Source organism: Phacochoerus africanus, chromosome 5 (assembly GCF_016906955.1).
Source record: "Phacochoerus africanus isolate WHEZ1 chromosome 5, ROS_Pafr_v1, whole genome shotgun sequence".
Taxonomy (NCBI): Eukaryota; Metazoa; Chordata; class Mammalia; order Artiodactyla; family Suidae; genus Phacochoerus; species Phacochoerus africanus.
This window is the reverse complement of record NC_062548.1, coordinates 38,806,790-38,826,878: the sequence shown is the minus strand read 5'-3', so window position 1 is coordinate 38,826,878 and position 20,089 is coordinate 38,806,790. Positions and strand designations below refer to the sequence as shown.

Sequence of the window (20,089 nt, the reverse complement as noted above, 5' to 3'; positions counted from 1 at the left end):
GAGCGGCCCAAAGAAATAGCAAAAAGACAAAAAACAAAAAAAAACAAAACAAAAACCAGGGCATTTACCCACACCTGACCAAGTACGTGGCACTTTCTGTTGTTGAAAAGCCGTCCTACTGCTTAGCTTGCCTATGTGTGAGGATGACAATTAAGGAAGGAATGACCTCATTTTCTTATTCATCCCCAAAACACAGAATGTGAAGTACAATGACTGAGTCAGCTTCCTTTGGGGAGAGGCCCTCACCTGCTGGCTGCAAGGAAAAGCTCCCTGGAAAGCGGCCTCCTCGCCCGCGTCCACATGAACACACAACGCAGAGCCTCATGGCAAAACCACCTTTATTGAGAGAAAGGCGCTGGTGGGAGGCTTGATCTGGAGTCAGGAATCCCCGATTCTGTTCCCAGCTCTGTCGCCAACACCATGCGTCCTCCCAGGGCCCCCATGAGTTTCTGTAAATTGAGACTCTGCCTGTGCAGAGAGGGGAATCCAGCTCTAACGACGGAGAAAGAAGGGGTCACACAGGAAGCGCAGAGCAAGAGCCATTTACAAAGGCGGACACCCAGCGAGAAAGCCCAGAGGCAGCCTCTTAAGAGTGAATCCAGCTCCCAGCCCCAATGGTGATGGCGGGCTGGTGGGGTCACAGGAGCCCCGACCTTGTGCCAGGGTGAGGACAGAGCGATGAAGTTGCCAGTGGTGGGCGGTGTTCTGAGGTAGGGGTGAAGACACAGGCTCTTGACCTCCGGGGGCCTGCGTGAGTCTCAGCAGAGGTGGCTCTAGAAGGAGTTCGCATTGTGGCTCAGCAGTAACCAACCAACTAGTATCCATGAGGATGTGGGTTCGATCCCTGGCCTCACTCGGTGGCTTAAAGATCCTGCATTGCTGTGGTGCAGGCCAGCAGCTATAGCTCCAATTCGACCCCTAGCCTGGGAACCTCCATATGCCGCAGGTGCAGCCCTAAAAAGGACAAAAAAAAAAAAAATACAAGTGGCTCTGGAAGTGTGGTCTGTATCCTACACAGGGGACTCCAGGAGCCACATCCAAGGCTGAAGGGGAAAGGCACACCAGCCAGCAGGACCTTGGGGGTGGACCCTTCTAGGGTACCGCAGGCCCCAAGGAAAGGATCGGCTTCCTTAACTGTGATGTTTCACTGCACACTTGTCACCTACACGCTTCCTGGCCTATTTTAAAACAACTCCAGTGCCCCTTCTGTGATGTACAGAGATCCAGCCACTGTGTTGTGCGCTGGGAAACACAGCGCTGTGGGTCAGTTATACTTCAAAACACAGCAGTTCCAGCCCTTGGCAAAATACCTCCAGCCTTCCAGGCCTTTCAGATGAAGCCGATCCCCCGGCACCCAGAATTAGGACATTAGGAGAGGCCACCGCTCTCTCTCCTGGGCTGGCCTCCCTGCACCAACTTGCATCCTGACTACCTCTCGGCCACACATTTCCCAGCTATTTCTATTTCTTAAATCATAGCTAAAGGCAAACCAAACCACGCAAAGAAAATCCGAAGGATTGGTTCACTGGAAATAACTCTACGAAGGTTCACAACGTCAGCAGCAAAGTGCAAACACAGCCGGCTCTGGTGAGCTTAGTTATGCAAAAAAAGAAGAAAAAAAAAACCCAACCACCTAAGCAGTTCTTCAGACCACTTTTCCAGAAAACCCCACCAAAGGTGTCTTTCTCCTTCAGCTTTTGACTTTACCAGGCTTGTTAGGAAGCAAACGACCCGCTGTCCTCCGGATGGATCTGGCAACAGGTCTGTTCGTAGGTTGCAAAACCTCATATGTCCTAGCTTTCCCCCTCACCTCCTCGGAGGGGTGTCTCAGGGCTGAGTGCTGTCTCCTGGGCTTAAGTCCTAATTTCACTCCAAATAAAACTTAAACTCTCAAAAAAAAAAAGAAAAGAAAAAGAAAAAGGTCTGTTTATAAACAAAGACCCTCCCCACTCTGCATGCCCATCCCCCACCCTTCCCCATCCCAACCCACCTCCTCGGTGCCAGGGATGCGAAAGGGCTGCTGAGCCAGGACCACTCAACCTGGAGACAGGAAACACTGGGCTTCGAAGGGAGTGAGGATTCGGCCCTGAGCACATCCCTGCCAAGTGGAGGGCTCAGGGCTCCCGGACACCCAGCTGTGACACCTCCCCCTGCCGAGGCACCAAAGCCCCCTGCCCTCCCCACCCCTGGGAACAACCAGCTGAGAATCCGAGAAGCCTGCTCTGCCCAGCAGGGCCAGCAGAGACACAAGGGTGGGGCTTGGGCGCTTGGCTGGGAATTCCTCCGGGGAAACAATCAGGGTCCCTGTCACCCCCCAGGGGGCCAGATCTGGGGATTTTTGTGCCTTCGGTTCCAGGGGGATGAGGGACTCTGTGGGCTGGGGAACAGAGACTGACCCAGCCCCCTAGGCAGGGCCTGGACCCTCCGCTCAGCCACCTCAGCCACCGGCGGGGCACCTCTCCTTTTTCAATGCTTTTAATGTTTTTCAGACGGTGAGATGTTGGTGGCGATGGTCAGAGGCTGTGCTGGTGGCCAGGAGCACCCAGTGCCTACCCCCCACACCCCTTCCTCCAGGAGCACTTGAAAGGGACCACACTCCCCCCTTGAAGCCCCATCTCAAGCGACAGAATGTCCTCTCCAGTTTGGTCCTGCCTCCTCCTCCCCGAGTCTCCCCCAAGCCGGGAAGAATGGATGCTTCCGGCCTCTCCTAGGAGCTGACGACGTGGCCAGACCAGGTTTCGTGCTTGGTGCCCGGCGCCAGGTGGGTGATGACCACCTCCACGGCCTGCAGCTTCTCATTCTTGGGCGGGATGGAGCACATCTTATAGGTGACCTCGTCGCCTTCCACGGGGACGTACTCCCCTTCCACACTGTGGGGTGGGGAGAGAGCGCTCAGGGCGGGCACTCAGGGAAGCCATGCAACACACAGAGGACCTGCCCCCCTGCCCGGCCACCGGAAGGCGCCACCTCGGGCCTCTGGTCGTGGCTGAGGTGCGCCTGAGCCCATCAGCTCTTTCCCTGGAACCTGGATCCTGAAGGAGATGGAGCTCTGCCCCCTGGGGTTGCTCGCGTTAAAAGTGGGTGCTCTGGGAATTCCCGTCACGGCGCAGTGGTTATCGAATCCGACTGGGAACCATGAAGTTTCGGGTTCGATCCCTGGCCTTGCTCAGTGGGTTAAGGATCTGGTGTTGCTGTGAACTGTGGTGTGGGTCACAGATGTGGCTCAGATCCCGCGTTGCTGTGGCTGTGGTGTAGGCCGGCAGCTATAGCTCTGATTAGACCCGTAGCCCAGGAACCTCCATATGCCGCAGGTGCAGCCCTAAAAAGACCAAAAAAAAAAAAAAAAAGTGGGCACCCTGGGCCCTAAGGATGGACATGGGGGCGCCAGTCTGAGCCAGGGAATCAGCACTGGGAGATGGCCTGGGCAAGGATTTCCTGAGCATCACCCCTGCCCCATCCCTGGTCCAGGAGTCCCAGACACCAGGCTGTTCAACTCCTCAGAATCCTGGTGAGCTTTCAAGAAAGTCCTGCAACACATGAGTCACTACCTCACCTGTGACAGTGAGGTGCCCCTCTTGATGCCCCCTTGATGAGACTCCAGGAGGAAAATCCCCTTTAGATCCTCAACGTCAAGGCCAGCCAGCTCCCCAGAACTGGTTTGTCTTGATTTAAAAAGTCACATTGCCCTCTTTGATTTGGCCACCAGGAAGCTCAGGAATAAATGTGAAGCCTACTTCTAGCAGTGAAACCAGACATCCCAGTATCTCCATCTTTATTTGCTCCCAAACCCGTGCTTCCCTTCCTAATTTTTCTTGTTGCACTGTGTGTGTCCTTAAAAACCAATACAAATCCTTTCTGGAAAAAGCCAATACGGAGAAACATGTCTACATCCACGTGTAGGTATGATTCATATATACATGACATGCATTGCTTTGGTATCGTCCTCATGTCTACACTACATTCCCCCAAGAATGTTGGGGGAGGGTAAGGAGGGATAACAGTCCCATCACAGCAGATACTTCCAACAGGATCCTAAAAAAAACATGGTTTCTGTATATTCTCATGTCTGCTGTGTAGGGTAAAGACTTTGCCTGCCATGGACTGAGGATTAGGGGCTTCTGAGGTCAAAGACTAGGGTGGGGGAGGGTGTTGATCAGATCCCCAGAGATCTGCAGGCTGCCCAGCAGATGGGAAGTGAAGCCCAGGCTGCTGGATGCCTTCCAGTCCAGAGGCCAAGGATGTGTGGGTCACGCCCTGGGCGTCCCCCAACTCCCCTGCCACCCCCGAGGGTTTCCAGACACTCAGGAAGGAAGGACGTCAATAAGTAAGAGGCAGGAGGAAGGGTCCAGCTCCAAACTTCCTTCCTGGAGCGGAGCTCAGAAAGCCCCCAGCCTCACCAGGCGGCCTCCCCCAAGGCAGTCAGGAAGCCAGCTCCCAGGCCAAACACAGCTCCCCTGACACCCAGGGCTGCTCCTCCCCACCCACCAGACACACAGGCACTCCGACCCACTTGGAGAGCTTCTCAACTCACACACACATGCACGCACGCACGCACGCATACATGCATGCACACCGTTGCCTGCAGCCTCTAACATTCTGCCACCACCATGTTCAGGCTCACAACCCCGCCCCTGAACACAGTCACGCCCGGATCCCAAGCAGAGTCGCCCATGCCTGGCCACACACCTTCATCATGCCTGGCACTCATCAGAGTCACAAACTCTCCCCGCCTCCTCGGGGCCACAGCAGCACCCACCCCAGACCAGCTGCTTGACTCACTCAGAGATGTGCAGGAAGATGTCAGGGCCGCCGTCAGCCGGGGTAATGAAGCCATGACCCTTGGATCGACAGAAGCACTTGCAGACTCCTTTGTAGATGGGGCCCTGCGAAGCCCGCACCGTCCTGACAGAGATGGGGGAAGTGTGAGGGGTCCCGTGAGCCTTCCAGGACAGCGCTCCCACTCTCTGGGGCACACCCTGCTCCTCCCAGTCCCTACCCACAGCTGTGCCCCAGGGGGGCCCAACCAGGACCCAGGACCACCATGTACAGCTGTGCAAGCTGTGCACTGCACAACTCTGGGAGCCATTCAGAGACTGGTGAGATTGACTCTGAATGACACCAGCAGGTGTTTTCAGGCCTCAGCTTCCCCACCACTAAAAACTTTCTGAAAGTCCCTCCAGAGGCTAATTCTTCTTTTTTTATTTTTATTTATTTATTTTTTTGTCTTTTTGCCATTTCTTGGGCTGCTCTCGCGGCATATGGAGGTTCCCAGGCTAGGGGTCGAATCGGAGCTGTAGCCGCTGGCCTACATCAGAGTCACAGCAATGCGGGATCCTAATTGTGACTGCCACCTATACCACAGCTCACAGCAACGCCAGATCCTTAACCCACTGAGCAAGGCCAGGGATCGAACCTGAAACCTCATGGTTCCTAGTCAAATTTGTTAACCACTGAGCCATGATGGGAACTCCAGAGGCTAATTTTCTTTTTTTTTTGTCTTTGCCATTTCTAGGGCCGCTTCCTGCGGCATATGGAGGTTCCCAGGCTAGAGGTCGAATCAGAGCTGCAGCCCCCGGCCTACACCAGAGCCACAGCAACGCGTGATCCGAGCCACGTCTGCAACCTACACCACAGCTCACGGCAACGTCGGATCGTTAACCCACTGAGCAAGGGCAGGGACCGAACCCGCAACCTCATGGTTCCTAGTCGGATTTGTTAACCACTGCGCCACGACGGGAACTCCAAGAGGCTAATTTTTAATAGCAGCAGCCACAGCCTTCGCTCACTAATCCGAGAGCAGCAGCTGCCAGGCCCCGAGTGGGGCTCTGCAGCACTGTGGCCACCTGCTCCTGCTCCCACTTCGCAGCGGATGGGGAAGAGGCGGATGGGAAGAGGCTTACGTGTGATTTAAGGCCCAGTGATTTAAGGCCCCAGCAGTTTCCCACCCATCACCACTGTCATCCCTCGCCCCCAGCGTTTGACAGGCTCAAAGTGGGCCTGGGGCAGTGCTGGGGTCCAGAGTCTACCAGGCGCCTGCCCAGTATCTCACCATCAGCCCTTTCCCAACCCCAAGTCTCCCACCTGACAGGCAGGGACCGTGAGGTACAGGTGGCCAGAGTCACGGAGACCCTCTGTCTCAGGGACTCAGGAAGCCTCCCCCAGTCAGCCTGAGACTCACGCTGAGAAGGTCCTTGTCCGGCGAGTGGGCAGCGGGCTTGGGACCACGTTGCCCCGAAGAGGGGACGGTGAGCGATCTCGGGCCCGTTGGGTGTCCAGCCCGACCGAGGACTGGTGGGTGGGGGGCTCTGATGGAGGAGGAGGCTGAGATGACATGGCTGACCTGGAGAGAGACAGGGGGCTTTCAGGGGCTCACGCCTCACCAGGGGGACCCCAATGCATCCCCACCCCACGCCTGAGACTCATTCCTCTCACTGTGGGACGCAGGCTCCAGGCTCACTCAGCACAGAGGTCACCTGTTCCGGGAACACGGCCGGCTCTCCCTGGGGCCTGATCTGTGCCCCTGGGGCTGCCATGGGGCTCCCTCCATCATAGCACTGCCTGGAAATGCCAGGTCCCCCCCTACAAAGACACCATCGGCACCTCTATATCCCCAGCACCCAGCACTGACCCTGGCATGCTCAGGGTTCTCAGTGAATCCTTGTGAAAGGGAGGGAGGGAGGGGGCAGGGAGGCAGTGGGGCGGGCGGGGATGCTTAGTGCCAACGACCCAGCTCGGGACTCCAGCCACTCATCAAACATCTGACCCCTAAGTGGCGGACACCATGGGGAAGGGGAAGGCAAGAAAGGGCCCAGCACTCAGTGTTCCTCCAGGAAATACTGGGGCACAAACCAAAGAAGGCTCGGACCTGAGGCTGGGTCCGGGAAGGGCTGTCACAAGCCTGCATCCAGGAGAGGGAGGCCTGGCGGGCGAGTGCACGAGACCCTAAGGGGCAGGGGCAGTTCAAAGGCGGAATCTTCACCAGGCCTCTCACTCAGATCCAGGCCTTTTTTTTATTTTTTTCTTCCTTTCTTTCTTACACATAGATGTTCCCAGGCTAGGGGTTGAACTGGAGCTGCAGCTGCTGGCCTACACCACAGACACTCAGGACGCAAGCTGTGTCTGCCACCTACTCCACAGCTCAAGGCAACACCAGATCCTTAACCCACGGAGCGAGGCCAGAGATCGAATCCGCATCCTCATGGATACTAATTGGATTTGTTACCACTGCGCCACGACGGGAACTCCCATAGGAACTCCCTATTTTATTTTATTTTATTTTATTTTATCTTATTTTATTTTATTTTTGTCTTTTTGCCTTGTTTAAGGCCTCTCCCATGGCACATGGAGTTTCCCAGGCTAGAGGTCGAATCGGAGCTGTAGCCACCGGCCTATGCCAGAGCCACAGCAACGTGGGTTCTGAACCGCATCAGCAACCTACACCACAGCCACAGCAACGCGGGATCCGAGCCGTGTCTGCAACCTACACCACAGCTCACAGCAATGCCAGATCCTTTAATCCACTGAGCAAGGCCAGGGATCAAACCCGCAGTCTCATGGTTCCCAGTCGGATTCATTAACCACTGAGCCACGACGGGAACTCCAGGAACTCCGTATTTTAAACATGAGCTATGCAGAGTCTGCGCCCAAGTCTCGGTTTCCAGCCAGTCTGAACAAACCAGCAGGTCTGAGACTTGAGGCTCCAGTCCACCACCCCTGCACCCGCTCCCCGCAGTAAGTCTGTGGCCCAGGGCACCAGTCAGTGTTCAACCTGCAGCACCCAGCCACGACCCTCTGCCCCCAACTCAAGCTGCCTAAGAACCAGGCCTGACTCCTCAGGGAAAGGGACACCCCCTCCCCCAAAAGAAAGAAACCTCTCCCTCCCACACCCTGCAGTCCCCCACACTCCCCTTTCAGGACTCAGTTCTGTCTGGCTGGGAAGGGAGAGGGCTGGCTGGCTTCCTGGAGGAAGTGACATCCTACCTCCTGACCCTTCTCTCAGTGGCAGCCGCGGCCAGGGAGGACCGCGAGTCCGGGGAGCTCCCACCTCATAAAAGCCCCAGCTGCTCGGCCAGGGGGTCAGGGCTCCAGCATGACCCACCAGCGCAGGTCATAGAGTCCTAGAATGTTTTAACGCCTGGGGTTCTAGGATGGCCTGGTGACACGGGGGTGAGGGTGGGGGTGGGGGGACTGCCCTCCCCCCACTCTATCCCAAATTTCCCTTGTTCCCCTGGCGTCAGGCACATCTGACTTCAAATCCTACCACCTGCCGGCTGCGTGATCTTGGGTGAGTTACTTAACCTCTCTTAACCCTCTTCTGCATCTGGAAAATGGAGAGTTTAATAGTTCTGACTTCACACCATTGTCAGGAAGTTGAAATGAAATAACACATGCTAGGCACTCTGCCCACCCTCTGCCCAGAACAAGGGAGCATTAAGCATTAGCTATGATTATTGTTATAATTGTCATCATAAAGTCATTCAACAGATATGTGCCTGGTGTCAGGCCCTGTTCATGGTTCTAGAGACAGAGCTGAACTTGGAGGCAGAGAAGAAAGAGGTCAATAATATATAAATCAGATAATTACAGACGGCCGAAAGGGCCAGTAAGAAATACACGGGACAAAAAAAGGAACGGGGGGGGGGGCGCCACCCTATCGAGGGTGCAAGCTGGGTCCTGAACAGTAAGAAAGAATGGAACATCTGTAAAAGAGGGAGCCTCTTCCAGGAAGAGGGAGCAGCCTGTGCAAAGGCCCTGAGGTGTGACTGAAGGCCAGCAAGGGGACAGGCCCAGGGGAGGGGGGTCCTGCGGAAGGAGGCATGAGAGGCAGAAGGCGTGGCAGACAGGAGGGCAGGGCCAGCTCAAAAACTGGGGAGCATCTCTGTCATCCCCACATGTCTCTGTTCTTCACCACCATGCCTGTCTGCCTGTCCCCTTGTCCCTCCCATGCCCAACTCCCCCCCGGGGTTAGTGAAGCAGACCCAAATTGCGGCCCCCTTTCTCTCTCCACTCCAGCCCCCTCAACTGCCCCAGGCCGCCCAATCCTGCAGAGGCTAATGGAACCCACTGTCTTGAGGGGCACAACCTGGGTGCAGCCGGGGCCCTCCACGTCCGTGGGGGCCCAGCACTGGGGCTGGGACAGAGCAGGGTCCTAACCTGCATTAGATCACTTGTATGCCCGGCACCTTGCACGGTCTAGCAGCAGGGGCTACACGCACCTGGCAGCGGGAGAAAGGGAGGCCCAGGGGGGAGGGTGGGTCACCAGAGCCATGGCGGGGGGTGAGGGGAGGGAGACATGGGAGCCTTAACCACCACCCTGCCCGCCTCCCGTGGGCCCTCGGAGCTGGAGCTGAGAGCAGCTAGAGCAGCTGGGGCAGCTGGAGCAGGCCTGGACAGGCGCCAGCCCCTAGGGGCCAGAGTGGGAGGAGGAGTGAATGGCCTCTGTGTGGGGAGGCCTGGGTTAAAGTCCAGCTGTAAGGAAAACAGCTGGGGGAGGGGACAGCCAGGCCCCGGGAGCCACCAGATCCGGCCGCTGCTGCCCCTCAACACACACAGATCGGGGTACAGCAGCCCCACCCCCACCCCCCAGCATAGTCCAGGCTCCAAAGGGGCAACTGCTCTCCCAGCAACAGCAGGGGCAGTCCTGGAGCCCACCCTGGAGGAGGCAGGGCCCCTCCCTCTGCCACTGCCCTCCTCCCCTACCTTACAGCTGCGGGGCGTCTGCAAACCTGGCAGGAGGCGCAGGGCTGGACCTGAGATGGGCCCCGGGCCTGCAGCAAACAGACCAGCATCACACCCAAGGCATGTCCATGTCGCAACTGCTGAGCTGTGTGCGCACGTGGTCTGTGTGTGCACGTGTGCATATGTGTGTGGCTGTGTGCGCACATGATTGTCCAAGGGTGTTTGGCTCTGTGCACATGTGGTGTGTGTGTGTCGGAAGCCAGATGCACAGGCGGACACCAGTGGACCAGACGCCCACTGCCCTCCAGGGGTTTATATTCAGGGAGGGGAAGACCCAGCACCACCAAGACAAGAGCGGCCTGCCAGAGCCAGGGAGGGTTCACAGCGCTTCACACGACTCAGCTCAGCCCCATTTCACTGATGGGGAAACTGAGGCACGGTCTCTGGTGACTTGCCAGGTCCCACCTCTGATAAATAAAAGTGGTGAAACTCACAGTCTGTCAGACAATGCCATGGTGCAAAAGCAAGCAGGGGTGGGGGCGTGGGTGGGGGTGAGCTGCTGGCCATGCTCCCCCTCCTCCTGTCACACCCTAGGTCCTGAAGAGTGCCCAGCGGGGGAGGGGGACCCAGAGCCTAGAGGTGGGCAGTGAGGGGGCCAGGAAACCACTCCCATCCCAATGGCCCCAGGAAGGGGTGTGTCAGCAGGGCCTTTACCCTGGGAAAGGGCAGTTAGGGGGGCCATAGCCCAAAATAGCCTGGGAATTTTCCACAGGCTGTGCAGGTCCTCCTGGAAGGTTCTGAGAGTTCAGCTGGGCACCAGGCTCTGATCTTCCTAACCCCTCTTCCACTCGCCCGCCTATCAAGGTGCTGGAGACCCAATCCTGCAGAGACCCTGCTAACCCCTCCCTTCCTGCCTTCTTGGCCTCAAAGTCCACCAGCCATATCAAAGGTAAGTCTGTCTTGAGCCAAGTAGCCAGTTCTTGACTCCAGGGAGGGGCCGTTGCCTCTATCAGTCATTTACACTTTAGTGAGAAGGAGACTGCAGTTCATTTCACAAGGCTCCATTCTCAGTAGCTTTCAGACCCTTGAGGGCAGGAAGATTGGATAGGAGAAGCTGGATTCAAGCTGGGAGCTTCATTCTCAGCATGGTTCTCAGCAAAACCAGAAAAAACGCAGTGTCTTGAGCCTTCACGGGTTTCTGGATGGGGGTGGCCAGGGCTGGGCACCATATTCAGACACCTTCCACCCCTGGGGCCAGGCCACTGCTGGCAGGTGGGGATGAGTCCTAGCCCACCTGAAAGGAACAGGACAGGGCACTGGAGAACCAACCCTGCTCTTCAGGGACAGTGAGAAAATGCAGATTCTGAAGATGGGGAGAGGTCTCAGATTGTGCATTTCTAAGAAGCTCCCAGCAAGGCAGATGCTGCTGGTCATCCAACACAGAGTGGCAGGGGTTAACAGTCTTGCCCACCTCTCAGCCCGTGTAAGAGGATGGGAGGGAGATTGAGGGGGAGAGGGCTCTGGATGAGTCACAGTCACCCTAGTAGACCCAGGTTCCACGCCAGTGCTTCCCCTCTCGACCTCCAGCCCAGCTGAGCTCCAGCCTCCCAAGAACTGAGGGCACATGGGCCAATAGGCCTGGCAGGTCAGGGGAGGCTGGACAGGGGGATCCCGATGAAGCTAGAGAGGCCCTTAATAAGCCTGAGGACTCTTTGGGCCACACTCACCTCCACTGTTCGGGACAGAGTGGGGAGCTCAGATGGGGGTGGGGGAGTGGAGGGGAAGGGGAAAAGGTTGATGGGGAGTGGGGGGGGCAAGACACAGAAGGGGTGGGGCCAAGAGAGGGGCGGGGAGTCCTGAGGGAGGGAGCTGAGACCCCGAGGGGGAAGGGGCGGGGCGGCCTGGCTGCCGCAGAGAGAAGTACAAACAAGGCTTGGAGGGTGCAGCCGGTGATGCCCAACCAGCGCCCAGCCGGAACCGCTCGGCCCGCCCCAGAGTGCTGGGAAGAGGCTGGAAAGCCGGAAAGCCGAGGACCAGTTCCTGGGAAGTTGAGGCGCCCCTCCAGCACGACTGCCAGGCCCGGCTTAGCGCTTCAGGACCGCCCCGCCCCGCCCCGCCCGCTCCCCGCCTGGGCACCCCTGGAGGGGGGGAAGCCCGAGCCCTTGTTTGTAACTAAAAGCCGACTCAGCACCCCGTCACCCCCACTTCCAGCATTCCTGGATTCCAGCCTGTCTCCATCCTCCCAGGGCTTCGGTCAGAGCTGAGTCTCAGCCTAACTCTTCTCTCCGCTCGCTCTGTGAGCCCTGGCAGGCGACCTCTCCGCCCCCACCTCAGCTTCCTCATCTGTCAAATGAGACAGTTGTGGCGCAGCCTCTCAGCCGGGCGGATGTCGTGCGAGGGCGTTGTGCAGAGGGTGCCAGCGACAATGGGCTCAGGCAGCAAGAGTTGAGCCGCTGATGGTGGAACTGTCAGGCATGAGGATCTAGAATAATCCCTCCCATCCCTGTCCCTGCTGATGGGACACAAACCAAATGCCCTGACTTTGCCCCTCGCTGAGACAAAGAAAGGCCAGTTCTTCTCCCAAGGGAGCCCTCCCGCAACCCCACCCAGGGCTCCAGAGCCCCGCGCTGGGCCTGGCTCAGCTCATTCCCCTTTGAGCATCTGCTGCAGGCCAGGCTCCATGACGACGCTACAGGGCCCTGTTCGTGCTCTAGGGGGGCACCCCCGCCAGTTGGGGGGTGGGGATGGAGGGGAGGGTTTCAGACACGCCAGCATTGAGAAGCCGTGGTCATCAAGACCTCCCCAGTACCGGAAGCACAGAGAGGGCTCAGAGGAGGCCTGGGCCTGAGGAGGCTGCTGCTTCGAGTCCTAAACTGGGTTGGGGGTGGGGGAGTCATTCCAGGCAGAGGGTCCGGCAGGGGCAAAAGGCCAGGGAGAGGGAGGACAGGCTGCAGAAAGTGGGGTGGGGTGGAGATAACAGAAAGCTCTGCGGACAAGTTTGGGAATTAAACAACCGTGCGACATCAGGAGATGATTTTAGGCTGGGGGTTGACTTGAACCTGTTTTTACAAATTCCCTCTAGGTTCAGGGTGGCGAAGGGATTGGAGGGGCAAGAATGGGAGCCTAGAGACGGAGAAATATCAAAACGGCATGTGAAAACTGACAATAGCTAACGTTTCTCCCCGCACTGGGTGCGCCATCTCCTTTTACCCTCACTCACTCTGTTAAGGGTAGGAAAAACAATCTTCCCAGCCTACAGATGGGAAAACGGAGGCTCAGGGAAGCTTCCTATTTTGCAAAGAGACACCCCCGTCTGTGGGAACAGAGATGGTGCCTGGAGTGGGCTGGTCTCGCGCCCTCCACCCCCAAGATACACATCCACTCCAACCTCAGAAAAGCTGTGGGGGCCAGGGGCTTCCTTTTTAGGGAAAAAAAAAAAAACAACAAAAAACCGTTGCATTTCCGGCCTGAAAACTTGGGCTGCCAGCGAGGCCGGTGGGGAGGGGAGCCTGTGGGCGCGGGGGAAGTTTCTCTGCACTGCCTTGGGGCCCCCCATCCCGACGCAAACGCACCGGCCCGGCGCCCGGCGGCTCCTCCTCTCCAGACGCGGCCAATCGCGCGGCGCCAGGATACCCCCCCACACCCCGCCAGGCCTGGCGGAGGTCCCACCGCCGAGTCCACAGATGGCGCGACCAGGCCTGGCTGGGGGCTGGCTCCACCTTCTGGAGCGGCGCCCCCCTCGCCTCGCCCCAGCGCACCGCGAGTCACCCCTTTCAGCTCCAGCCCACAGGCGAAAGGGGAGGGAGATAAGGGGGGTAGGCGGGGGAGGAGGACGAGAAGGAGGGAAGGCTTTTTCCGCAAGAAGAAAACAGGTGGCCAGGCGGGAAATGCAACCTGACGTCTGCCCCCAAATCCCTCCAGCTGCTGCCACACCCACCCCTCTCCAGGAAGGATGAGTAACCCGTGCTCCCCAAACAGGTCACGGCGGCCCGGGTATTTCTTAGGGGCCTAGAGGAAACCCAGCCCGGAGACCCCGACCGAAGAGTCGGAAGACCCTGTAGAGGGGAGACGCATCGGGGCAGCAGCTGACGAAGAGGCCGAGGTCCCATCCCGGCCGTCCCTGGGCCTCCTACAAGGCAGGGGCACCCCACCACACCCCTCCTGGGGTCCCGGGAGAAGCTCCTACCTAGTGATCCGTTCAGCTCCGCCAGCTGCTCCGCTCGAACTGCGAGAACTGAGCTGGGAAGGGGGCGTGGTTCACGGGACGGTCTCGCGGCGCCCCTGCCTAGGCCCCGCCCCCCATAGCTCTCAGCCAATGGGGATGCGGGCTGGAGCAAGAGCGGGGCGGGCGGGACCAGCCCAGACCGGACCTTTGTGTCTGCGCGCGGGAGTGGCGGGATCGCCGGGCGCAAAGCCTTGGGTGGGGGAACCCGATCTCTTGCCTGTGCTGCACCCCCGGCCAGAAAACGCCCCTGGAAAGTGGGAGAGTTTGTTGTTCCCCTAGCCAACCTGGTCGGTCCGGCCCCCACTTGACCTTCGCTGCAGAATCCGGATGAGCCCGGGGCACCTCCGTCTTAGCGGAAAGAAAGAGATCTAGGAATGTCAAGAAGGAATGAGAGCTGCCAAAGGGAGGCAAAGAAAAAAACGAAAATGCAAAGAAAGAACAGAAAAAACGGGAGCTGTTGATTTCGTTCTTTTTTTGTGTTTTTTGTTCTTAATTTCCACTTCCTCCTCGAGTCCTCTGTATCTGCAGGTGAATGACCTTACTTACTCTCATTTAACAGGAGAGGAAACTGAGACAGAGAGGTGATCAACCCCTTACACACAACAAGTTGGGAACAGCGCCTGAAAGGGAGCCCAGCTCTGATCAAGGCTCAGGCTGGCTGTTGAGGGGCAGCGGGAAGCGGGGAGGTATCCTGTAACTGTCCTGCGACAACAGGGTCCAGGATTGGGGGTAGCATGGGGGTCTCTCCTGAAACCCACCAGCTCTGCCTGCCTCTCATATACGCAGATCGCTTGCGGTGGGGGTGGGAGTGGGGGGGGTCCCAGGAGAAAGAACCGGCATGGCTTTCTTGACATAAGAGAAGCCCTTTTGTGATCTAAGCCTTTATTTATTTATCTTTTTAGGGCCGCAACTGCAGCATATGGAAGTTCCCAGGCTAGGGGTCCAATTGGCCCTGTATCTGCCAGCCTATACCACAGCAGTGCCAGATCCCAGCTGTATCTTCAACCGACACCACAGCTCACGCCAACACCAATCTTTAACCTACTGAGCGAGGCCAGGGATTGAACCTGCAGTAATTGCCAGGTCTGGGCAATTATTGATGTTAAGGAAAGTGAAGGAATGCAGGAGCAAAGGAAAAGCAGTCAAGATACAATAGCTCATTCCCACTGTAGCTCAGCGAAATGAATCCCACTTGGAACCATGAGGATGCAGGTTCAATCCCTGGCCTCACTTGGTGGGTTAAGGATCTGGGGTGGGCATGAGCTGTGGTGTAGGTCGCAGACACGGCTCGGATACCACATCTCTGTGGCTGTGGCGTCAGCTCAGACTCAACCCTTAGACTGGGAACTTCCATATGCTACAGGTTCAGCATTAAAAGGAAAAAGAAAAAAGACGCAATATTTCATCATGGATGAAACAGTCTTGATTCCTCCGCAAAGGAACGATGATGTCGACCCTGTGACTTCAGTCACTGAAAGCTTGTACTCTGTCCACCTTGGCCACAGTTCTATGCCGACTTCTCTGCTCAAGCCCCTTCATGACTATGCATGTGGAGCCTTAGCTTAAACCTTCCTCAATTTTGCTGTTGGGAAGACACAGCTTTGAGAACAATTTCAGGTGTTCTTATGTGATGCAGGTAATAATAAACACTTCTCCAGAGCTTCAGCTTCCTTATATCTTTTGGCTGACACCCACCAAGAAGCAAACCCAGGAGTTCCCATCATGGCCCAGTGATTAACGAATCCGACTAGGAACCAGGAGGTTGCAGGCTCGATCCCTGGCCTTGCGCAGTGGGGTAAGGATCCAGTGCTGCCGTGAGCCGTGGTGTATGTTGCAGACACGGCTCAGATCCCGTGTGGCTGTGACTCTGGTGTAGGCTGGCGGCTACAGCTCCAATTTGACCCCTCGTCTGGGAACCTCCATATGCCGAGGGAGCGGCCCTAGAAAAGGCAAAAAAAAAAAAAAGAAGCAAACCCAGTTTTCAGAGGAAACACACTCTCCCCCTTCTGTCTCCCTTTCCTCTTTGTCCCCCTCCTCCACAATACAACCACACAAAGAAGAGACCCACACAAATGTAGCCCTCTACAAGCCTGGGAGAGTGTGTCCTCCACCAGAAAATGAATTGGCCACCACCTTGATCTTGGATTTCTCAGCCTCCAAAACTGGGAGAAAAACATTTCTGTTCTTTAAGCCGCCAGTCTATGGTATTCTGTGATCACAGCCCTAGAAAACTAAGGCAGTGCCTTTTTCTCCCCAAAGCCCCTCTCAACTTCTCAACTAATTGAAACCACTGAGAGTTTCACACCTGAGTTTGGTGCAGGTTGAGTCGACAATCCCTTGCCAGGTGTGTCATCCCTGCCAGGTTCTGTGTTGGGTATGGAGCAATCCAGAAATAAAATGCCCATACGGTTCTCACCCTGGAGGAGCCACAGCCTGGGGAGGCAGGCCCACGGGTTGGGTTTGCTAACCGATAACCAGGGCGCCAGCTGGTGGGTTGGATAAGCCTCAAGGCTCAGTGAGTGGCCCGCCCTGGGCCAGAGGATGAGACAGGTCACAGGGAGTTCCGTCTCCTAAAGTGGGGTGACTTAAGTCTTTTGCAGCCAGTGATATCAACTCACTACCCTGGCCCGATTTGATGGCCCTGGCCTGCTGGCCAGACAGGAGGTTACAGCTGATGAGGGGATCTGGCCTAAATTTTCTACCCAGGAGTTCCCTTCGTGGTGCAGAGGAACCATGAGGTTGTGTGTTTGATCCCTGGCCCTGCTCAATGGGTTAAGGATCCAGCGTTGCCATGAGTTGTGGTGTACCTCAAAGGTGTGGCTCAGATCCTGCGTTGCTGTGGCTGTGATGTAGGCTGGCAGCTGTAGCTCCAGTTAGACCTCTAGCCTGGGAACCTCCATATGCCATGGGTGTGGCCTTAAAAAAGCCAAAAATGGGAGTTCCCGTCGTGGCGCAGTGGTTAACGAATCCAACTAGGAACCATGAGGTTGCGGGTTTGGTCCCTGCCCTTGCTCAGTGGGTTAACGATCCGGCGATGCCGTGAGCTGTGGTGTAGGTTGCAGACGCGGCTCGGATCCCGAGTTGCTGTGGCTCTGGCGTAGGCCGGTGGCTACAGCTCCGATTCAACCCCTAGCCTGGGAACCTCCATATGCCGCGGGAGCGGCCCAAGAAATAGCAACAACAACAACAACAACAAAAGACAAAAGACAAAAAAAAAAGCAAAAAATGCCCGACTAACCCAATCATCCATTCAGCCAGCCAGCAGCTGTCTGACAAATATTTATTGCACATGTACTCTGTTCCTGGCCCTGGGCCTGCTCCCTGGAGTGTTACAATCTAACAGGGGAGGCAGATGTTAAACCAGGAATCACACATGGTACAAAATCCCTCTGTGTGGGATTAAGAATCTGACTGCAGGAGCTCAGGTCCTTGCGGAGGTGTGGGTTCAATCCCTGGCCCAGGGAAGTGGGTTAAAGGATCCAGCATCGATGCAGTCAAGGCTCAGATTTGACCCCTGGCCCAGGAACTTCCACAGACTGGAGGAACCAGGAGAGAACTCTGTAAAGTGCTGTTTGACCTGAGATCCTCTAGAAGATCATAAATTAAAAAAAGGAAAGGGAGTTCCCATCGTGGTGCATTGGACATGAATCCAGCCAGGAACCAAGAGGTTTCGGGTTTGATCCCTGGCCTTGCTCAGCGGGTTAAGGATCTGGCATTGCCGTGAGCTGTGGTGTAGGTCGAAGACGCGGCTTGGATCCCGAGTTGCTGTGAGCTGTGGTGTAGGCCAGCAGCTACAGCTCTGGTTCAACCCCTGACCTGGGAACATCCATATGCCACAGGTGCGGCCCTGAAAAGACAAAAGACAAAAAAAAAAAAAGGGAAAGGACATTTCTAAGAGAGGTAAGAGCATGTGCCAAGGCCCTGAGGCAGGGAGGAGCATGGTGGGGCTAAGACATAGAGAAAAGGGAGTGTGGGATGAAATGGTCGTTGCTAGACTAGGCAAAAAAAAATTTTTTTTTTTTCGCCTTTTCTAGGGCTGCTGCCTTGGCATATGGAGGTTTCCAGGCTAGGGGTTAAATCGGAGCTGTAGCCGCTGGCCTACACCACAGCCACAGCAACTCGGGATCTGAGCCGCATCTGCAACCTACACCACAGCTCACGGCAACGCTGGATCCTTAACCCACTGAGCAAGGCCAGGGATCGAACCTGCAACCTCATGGTTCCTGGTCGGATTCGTGAGCCACTGCACTACGACGAGAACTCCCCTAGACTAGGTAAAATTGATGGGTCTCCGTTAGAGAGAGATGGCAGTCAGTTAAGGGTTTATTTATTTATTTATTTATTTTTGTATTTTTGCCTTTTCTGGGACCACTCCCATGGCATATGGAGGGAGGTTCCCAGGCTAGGGGTCTAATCGGAGTTTTTTGCTGCTGGCCTACGCCAGCGCTCATGGCAACTCCGCATACTTAACCCACTGAGTAAAGTCAGGGATCAAACCCGCAACCGCATCATTCCTAGTCGGATTCGTTAGCCACTGCACCATGACAGGAACTCCTCAGTTACGGGTTTAAAGCCAGTAGGAATGGAATCTTCTTCTTCCAAAGTATATCTCACATCCGCCCACCTGTACCCGTTCTTCTTTTTTTTTTTTTTTTTTTCCTGTGGGGGTGGGGTGCGGGGAGGAGGCAGCGTGCAGCCACTGATGGGGTTGATGTGGAATCTCAGTTCCCAGACCAGGATTGAACCCAGCCCACAGCAGTGACAGTGCTGAATCATAACCACTGGACCACCAGAGTACTCCCCTCACTTCCCACCATGACTTGGGCCCCTCCGGTCTCACCAGGAGCAGCAGCTTTCATCGACGCCTTCTGCCTCCCCCTAATATCCAAGCCCAGGCTCCAGTTTTCTGTGCAGCAGGCAGAGTGATCTTTCAAAAGCATAAATCCAACCTTTGTTAAATGTTACATTACTTGTGACACTTGTTAACACAGTTAGGCAGCCTTTGTTCAGGACTATCACAATATGTGTCAGGACCAACACAATGGGTTTCAAAGTGAGGGAGAAAGATTGGGCTCAGCTCCAAGTGCAAAAAGGAAAAGTGGAAACTTATAGCCAAGGAGGGGTGGGGAACAGGATGCATGGAAAATGACTAAGAAGAAAAAAAACATCATGGGTCAAGGGGGATTCTGGCTAAACCAAGCTGGTGGGATTCTTGTTGAAGGCAGGTCAAGGTGATCAGACAGCATTGGCGGGGGGGAGAAATTTGGTCAGACATTGCAGGTGCAGGATGCAGGTGCAACATGACAGAGTTCTCACTAAACGTGGACTCTACAGGGACAGACACAGAATTCCAAGGTCAAACCTAGCTGAGCAGAGGACTTTGAAGAAACTAAAATTTGGTCAAAGAATCTTTGGAGTTCCCATTGTGGCTCAGCAGGTTACAAAACCAACCAGGATCAATGAGGATGCAATTTCAACCCCTGGCCTTGCTTAGTGGGTTAAGAGTCAGGCAAACTGCAGCATAGGTCAAAGAAGTGGCTTGGATCTGGTGTTGCGGTAGCTGTGCTGTAGGCCTGCAACTGCAGCACTGATATGACCCCTAGTCTGGGAACTTCCATATGCTGCAAGTGCAGCCCAAAAAAGAAAAAGAAAAAAACCTACACTCTTCTGCTGTAACACTTCAGAGGAGACTTAATTGAATATAAGAAAACTCTGATTAGAAGCTTATGCAAGGTGGAAGTTTATATCTGTCATGTAAAAGAAGACTGGGCGCAATATGTCTGGGGTTGACACATCAGGTCTCTAGTCCTTAGGGACCTGGGTGTCCCCCATTCTCTTGCTCCACCATCATATAACATGTGGTTAATAACCTTGAGGTCACCTCATGATCCAAAATGGCTGCTGGAACTCCAGCCATCACACATGAGCAAACACGCTTAGAGGGGAGAAGGCAAAGAGTGTCATCCCTCAAGTCTCAGGCACTCTTGACAAGCCCTTCACCCCTCTCCGGGCTCCCCTAAGAGTTTTCTTCTAAACCTTTCATTGGAGTTCCCAGCGTGGCTCAGGGGTAACGAACCAGACTAGTATCCATGAGGATGCGGGTGGGATCTCTGGCCTCGCTCAGTGGGTCAAAAGATCCGGTTTTGCAGTGAGCTGTGATGTAGGTCACAGACGGAGCTCAAATCC

General features: G+C 55.8%; 1 protein-coding gene across 2 annotated transcripts; it reads right to left on the bottom strand.

The window, feature by feature from the left end:
• Positions 1 to 321: 321 nt before the first annotated feature.
• On the bottom strand, positions 322 to 13,941 carry CARHSP1 (calcium regulated heat stable protein 1). 2 transcript variants are annotated; one of them, XR_007134945.1, is made up of 5 exons: positions 13,865 to 13,941; positions 6,179 to 6,340; positions 4,780 to 4,902; positions 1,708 to 2,870; positions 322 to 468 (listed from the first exon to the last, which is right to left on the bottom strand). XR_007134945.1 is itself a non-coding variant. In XM_047780530.1 (4 exons), the coding sequence occupies exons 2-4, from the start codon at positions 6,331 to 6,333 to the stop codon at positions 2,708 to 2,710; spliced, it is 441 nt and encodes a 146-aa protein (XP_047636486.1). In that variant the 5' UTR covers positions 6,334 to 6,340; positions 13,865 to 13,941; the 3' UTR covers positions 322 to 2,707. The 2 variants fall into 2 exon arrangements, 1 of the variants encoding a protein (XP_047636486.1); XM_047780530.1 differs by having other exon boundaries at positions 322 to 2,870.
• Positions 13,942 to 20,089: the final 6,148 nt, after the last annotated feature.

Coding starts and splice junctions, on each gene's coding strand:
- CARHSP1 (XM_047780530.1), bottom strand. CDS start 6,333: ATGTCATCTCAGCCTCCTCCTCCATCAGAGCCCCCCACCCACCAGTCC. Junction 4,903..6,178: donor CGGACAAGGACCTTCTCAGC/GTGAGTCTCAGG, acceptor CATCTCTGTCAG/GACGGTGCGGGCTTCGCAGG. Junction 2,871..4,779: donor ATCTTCCTGCACATCTCTGA/GTGAGTCAAGCA, acceptor CCCACCCCACAG/TGTGGAAGGGGAGTACGTCC.